The sequence below is a fragment of the Laccaria bicolor genome, genomic scaffold (genome assembly GCF_000143565.1).
Source record: "Laccaria bicolor S238N-H82 LACBIscaffold_59 genomic scaffold, whole genome shotgun sequence".
Lineage (NCBI taxonomy): Eukaryota > Fungi > Basidiomycota > Agaricomycetes > Agaricales > Hydnangiaceae > Laccaria > Laccaria bicolor.
This window is the reverse complement of record NW_001889930.1, coordinates 36,732-43,033: the sequence shown is the minus strand read 5'-3', so window position 1 is coordinate 43,033 and position 6,302 is coordinate 36,732. Positions and strand designations below refer to the sequence as shown.

General features: G+C 42.1%; 1 protein-coding gene across 1 annotated transcript; it reads right to left on the bottom strand.

Annotated features, from left to right (window-relative positions):
• Positions 1 to 3,290: 3,290 nt before the first annotated feature.
• Positions 3,291 to 4,872, bottom strand: LACBIDRAFT_334090 (uncharacterized protein; the record flags this gene model as incomplete). Its single annotated transcript, XM_001888801.1, has 8 exons — positions 3,291 to 3,438; positions 3,638 to 3,659; positions 3,697 to 3,732; positions 3,825 to 3,880; positions 3,927 to 4,169; positions 4,255 to 4,500; positions 4,527 to 4,741; positions 4,795 to 4,872. The coding sequence occupies 8 exons, from the start codon at positions 4,870 to 4,872 to the stop codon at positions 3,291 to 3,293; spliced, it is 1,044 nt and encodes a 347-aa protein (XP_001888836.1).
• Positions 4,873 to 6,302: the final 1,430 nt, after the last annotated feature.

The window sequence follows — 6,302 nt, the reverse complement described above, 5'->3', positions numbered from 1 at the left end:
TCAGATTTACTTTTCTGCTCTTGTCATCAGCTATATCACTTGTATCCCAGCACTGGATTTTAGTCTGGCTCTTGATCTGGTCAAATCTAGTTTCATTGGCATCTGCTACCTCTTCAGGGCAACGTCCTTTTCCAAATATTCCATTCAGCATATTTAGTGATGCAATCCAGACAATCTTTGGCTCTAATATTTCTTTGGCAACTGTTCTCACAATCTCATTCACACTATTTGAGAATCCCGATTTATTAAATCTTCATTTTCGTCAACAACAACGGATTTGTGGTGATGAAAACAAAGTGCAGATTTCAGGATGGATAATTGCATTGAGCAATGCACTGGTAAACAAACTTGGAAAGAAGAGGGTTGAAACTTTATTCTCTGAAAATGAACTTGCACGAGAGCCAGATGAAAAGGCAAAAGTTGATCTTCTTGCTGGAAAGCTTGACAAGCTGGCTGGCTGCTTGAAACTATCAACATTTGATGAGAAGGGGGGTTATAAAGGAAAATTACTCCCTCTATCACACAGCAAGATAGAACCAGCTTATGTCATTTGCCCCCCTTCATTTGCATGTGAAACTCAGAGTTGTAGTCCAAGATCATTGCGTCAATCTACCAAAAGTAGTGACATACCATTGGTTACCTTGATCAAAGAGCAGAGAGTATACCAGGATGTCCCTGTGCTTACAGGAAAGTGTCCAAACTGTAAAACATTATACACAGCCGATCATGAAAGATTTGAAGATACATCAACTATTCAAAATACTTTGAAACGAGTCTATCTTAACTCAGCCAAATATTTGAAAATTGGCCAATCAATCTGGGCTGAGCGTGGATTTGCAATGGCAGCTATAAATGCTATGTATAACTTTCATGCTTCAGCACCTGCTTTCTCAGAGTACTGGAATAATACATATGGAACAAAAGAAATTTCAATTTCACGAGCTCATGTCTGGCAAGCATTTGTTCAACAATCTGTTTGCACAATTGCTGAAGAATCTGGAATTGATGCTGAATTTGATGATGGATTGAATATCAAAGAAGTTACTACTCAGGCATTTTCACTCTTGGGGGAAGATGGAGTCATCAGAGCTTCAGAAGGACATGCATGTGATGAATGTACTCAAAAACGCAAAGATACAAGTGATGTGGTTTTCAATAATCCAGCAGCAGTTGTTGGTGTTGATGCCACAGATGATGATATTCCTGCTTTGGCAGCAGCTCCTGAAGAAATGGAAGTTGATGCACCTCAGGTCACTTCAGATAATGAGATGGATACTGATGATATCCCAAACATAAAAATGGTTGTTCTTGATGGTATAGTTATGGGTCCTCAGGTAAATGACTTTTACATTTTGTTCATGGAGTTTGTTTGTTCACAATGATTTTTTCTAGCACTGTGCATATGAGAATTGCACTAATGACCTCTCTAACTCTCGTGGTGGATCTCTATGTGATATACATCACATAATGCTTGCTACTCAATGCTTGGTCCGTGACTGTAATAACCGAAGAGTAGAAAGAACACTTGCATGTGAACAGCACCAACCACAGTGGCGTAAACATACAAAGAACAGCAAACACCACAACCAGGCTGGAGTTCGCCGGATGTTACAACGCCCTGGGGAGAATAATCCTTGGGAGCCCCGTCGCAGAGGACCAAATCCCCAACAACATGATCAACCAAATGAAGAACCACAGCCACCTCCCAATTACTTTCGTGCTGCTAGATTCTACTGTGTTGAAACTATTTGTGCACCTTGTGGTGTTGTTATTGCATGGGCCAAGTTTCCAAAATCAGAATCACCAACCAATATTTTGAACTTTCTAGCAAAGGTTTATCCAACAGAAGAATCAAGGCCTGATTATATCTGTATTGATAAAGGTTGTCAAGTGCTTGCAACAGCAGTAGCAAATGGAAGTTGGGAGATTTGGAAAAAGACTACTAGATTTATTGTGGATGCCTATCACTATATCAATCATCGAGTGGCAGACTTCCTATGTCGGAAATACTGTAATCCTTCACCTGGAGATGGATCTGCTCCAAATCTTGTAGTTATGGCCTATGATAAGAATGGACGACCATATTTGAAGCGAGCTTTCAATACACAGGTAATCAATGATTTATTTTCATCAAATATCAGCTCAATACTATAAATCTTTTAGGTTTGCAAACAACTCAATGCATGGCTTGGTGGTTATCAATCAATTCTCAAACGTATGACACCAGGAAATTTTAACTGGTTTTTACACACCATGTTATTCTATCACACAAAGTATGTCATCCACAAACAGGAGATGAAGAAATCAGATGGAGATGAAGAGGAAAACTTGGGTTTAGATGAAGATGTTCAAGATGATGAGGATAACTAATAACAGTGAAGAGAAATGTGCAATCTTAGTGTGTGCAGAAGTGTATATTAGTGTACTACAGTAAAGAGAAGTGTGCAGAAGTGTATACTAGTGTAAATGTATGTAGAAAAGAGAAAAATTGTATCTGTTGTATCTATTTATGGTGGATTGTGATCTTAATCCTGCGGAATCCACCGGACTCCACTGGATTCCTGCGGATTCCGGTGGATTCCACTGGATTCCAGTCCCATTCCTGCGGATTCCGCTGGAGTCCGGTCCCATTCCACCGGAATCCACAGGAATGACCGGAGTCCGACAGGAATAGGTAGGGCACAATAAAGTACTGAGAATTTGGATCATATATTATCCAATACATCTTCAATGCCATGAAGAAACAAGTTGCAGTTATACCTGGGGAAGGAGATTTCTGATATTTCAAGCAACAAATCTCTTCTTAGCCCTATGCCAGGTAAGCAACATTATGTCAAAAAGCATTTTATTGACTGAATACCATAAGGTGGCATGAAACTCAGCCATGGACTGAGATTTCCAATTCCCCTGCATACTATTTTGAATTCTGTGTGACACTTTTGAATACCTCCTTTCTTGAATTCTACACAAGATACACTGGCATGTATTTTGTGTATTTGCATTAAAGCTTGTCAAGTTTACAGAAAAGAGACAACCCCATTGAGTGATGCCTTGGCCCTCTCTGCTTCTAAGTCCTGCTCTGAAAGCTGATTGAAGAAATCTGTTGTGGTCTGAAACCCATAATCAACCCAACAGATGGTACCCCAAGTGATGTACTGTGTGAAGGAATAGTGTGTTTCTCCCTGCTAGATGGGAGTGTTGGAGTGTGTGACCATGGATGATGGGAGGAGAATTGTTGAGTCTGGCAGAAATTCTATCACCAGCTGAAGCTCCCAAAGAACTAAGTGGGCTTAGGGAGGTGAGGGCACAAAGGCTATAGGGCAGGTTGGTGTGGTCTTTGTGATGGTAGCAGACAGTTCACAGGCCAAAGTTGAAGCATCAGATGGCAAAGATGCTGTTATTGAAGGTTCAATGGAGGGTTTTTTCATGGTCCAAAAGCTGCTGGAGGTGGTCAGCATAATAGGAATAGAGACATGGTGCCCATGCTGCTAGGATGGCTGGAGCTTGTTAGACCTATGGGGCAGATCATGCTGAGAGGTATGTACTTGCCTGATTGATGGCTGGCAAGTTGATCCATTGCTTTGTTCCTCAGAAGGGACTCCAAAGCCTCTGCCTCAGAAGCTTTGTGGCAACGTACCCCTGGATGTGTTTGCCCCCCACTATAGGATATGTCAACATTCCTCACCAGGTACCTACCCTGACTGAGCTCCTGCAAAGGCCAGAGGATTGGTGCTGCCACAGAGGTCTTGAGGAATCAAATTTGGCAGAGGGCCCTGCCAAATTGATCAAACAATTCCGCGGAATCACCCAGAAGGAATGCTCACAGAACAAGACAGAACAGAATTCCTGATGCCCAAATCGAGTGTCAGCATCCTTTAATCTGGTTTCTTCCAATATTCCAACACAGTTTGTAGTTGCATGCTGACTGGTCCTTCTTGGCCAGCACACGCTCAGCCTTCCTCTTTGCCTTGTGATTTTCTTTGCTCTGGTGCTTGGCATCCATTGTTTGGCTAGTTTGTGGAGGAGTTGCATCAGGGTTGCTGGCAATGAGAGGGGAAATGAATTCTGAGAAGCTGCTGGGGCCAAGGTGCTCAGGTATTTTGGGAAGTGGCAAAGGCATAAGTGTCAGAGAGTTACCTGGCATGGGGAGTGTGGACCAAGGGGAGTTGCTGCAGAAAATTGTGATGCCTTCTTTGTCAAACTCCAATCCATCTGGAAAAGTATGGAATCCATCCCCCATTTCATGGAATCTACCCCCCTTCCATGGAGTCCATATGGAATAACCCAGGGAGGGTAAAGTACTGTGTGGAGCTTTGATTTTGAGAGGCCCAGGAGCTGTAGGAATGCAAAAGGATGTCTATGCAGCTGGAAATCTCCTCAATGTAGTTGTCTGTCAAGCCAGCAACCTTATCCAGGTTAAATGTGTCAACATCAGGTAAAGCTTTGTCTGATGGTAGAAGAGCACAACCCTTCTTTTTTAGGTCCTCCTGCAAGAAGGCACTTTGCTCTGGTGTGAGTTTACATACAGAATCTTCATATCAAGTTTCCACTGGGCACGAACCCATGCATTCAGGATCTGGACCAACCCAAATGCAATCTGAGCATCTTGATTAAATTTGTTATTTTTCTTGTCCTCATCAGAGACAGCCTTTACCAGAGTTGGCCTTATGCCTTTAAAGCGAAACTCCTTCAGTTCAGAGGTCATTGACCCAATGGTTGCAATTGCATTATTTCTTGTTGCCTAGACCTAATCTCTGGTAAGTTGAAATAAAGGAAAATGGAATAATCACCTACCTTAGTAAGTGTATCCTCTACATCAATGTCTGAGTGTTTACTCAGATCAATGAAATCACTATTACCAGATATCTTCATTGTGGCAATTAGTCAGAACTGCATAGCAATGGTTGGCTCAAACAAGGTAAGAATCTGGAAAGAGTCCAGTCATCAGTACAAATACAAAAATACTGGTCAGTCTGCAATATCCAACAGATTATTAGATATTGCAAATATCACTCCCAGATAATATCCCCAAGCATTTTCATTTTCATGGAGACTTGTTCCAATATCTTTGCTAAATGTTTCGCAGGCAAGAGGGAGAGGAGATCTGAGCTTGGAAATATATGGATACTCCTTATGGGCTTTGTCAAGAATATATGTGATTCATCTTGTCAAGGCATTAAGAATGGCACAAAATTTCCTTGGTCAGGTTGACTTGGTGGACCATTCTTCTGTGTTTTGACGAACCTCTGTGCAGTACTTCTGAAATGATTCTGCCCAATTGTCATGTTCTACACCATCAATGATTGTCTTGTCAGGATTTGCAAATGCAAAGGAACTCAGGTCCCAGGAAACCATAAAGTAATTGAGTGTCTGGACTGCTGTGTTCTTTGATGTCCAAAATTGATTTGATGTTCTGTGCAGCAGGGGGAAAGGCAATGTATTTATAAGAATCCCTAGCAAGGTCCATAAAGATGGAAAGCCAACACAGAACAGTCAGCCGCCATTCAGTCAACTTGTTGAAGTTGATCAGCTTGAGTTTTTCGAACATAGGGATTGTTATCAGATCCACAAATATGAAAAGAAGACGTGGGATTTTGACCACACATCTCAGTTAAGTTTGCATCTCATTGTCTGAACACTTGAGTTGAGCTTGCAGGAACGTAAAACCTGTTTCCATTGTCATCCCACGAATGGATTTCAAGATCATGTAGAGAAAGACTTGTGGTGTGTCAGGGAGGTGGAAATGGATGGGATTCCGGGAGTAATAGGTTTTTATCTTCTCCCTTCTTGGGTCTTGCATAACTTCATGAGTCTGCCAGATAATTAATATTCTCTCACCTGTATCAATCAGAATGGTGGCCCACTGACCGACATTCCAGAGTTCCACTTCCAATTGTGTAACTTTCTCTCTTGCCACAATAATGTTAGGGGTATCATGATCACTAGTAACCTTTGGCAGTTCAAACACCTCAATGCTTCTGGGATTGGGAATAAACCAAACACGAAAATGGTCACGCTCTACAAACACCTCGACAACAAAATCAAGCAACATGCACAGGCTTATTGTGCTGCCTGGCGTGCTTTAGGAGTCCTTGACCTGAACAGCTCATGGTCTACCTTGCTGCATGAACTTAAGGACAAGGATATCTGTGGACCAGGAAAAGAGGTGAACAAGGCATCAAACAACTGGCACGAACCTTCCTGGATATGGCTTGCCACACATGACTGGATCCAACCAGACAGACCAGGAAGCCAAGTTCACTGACAGTATGCATGTCAAATAGGCAAAGGCAAGGGCACAG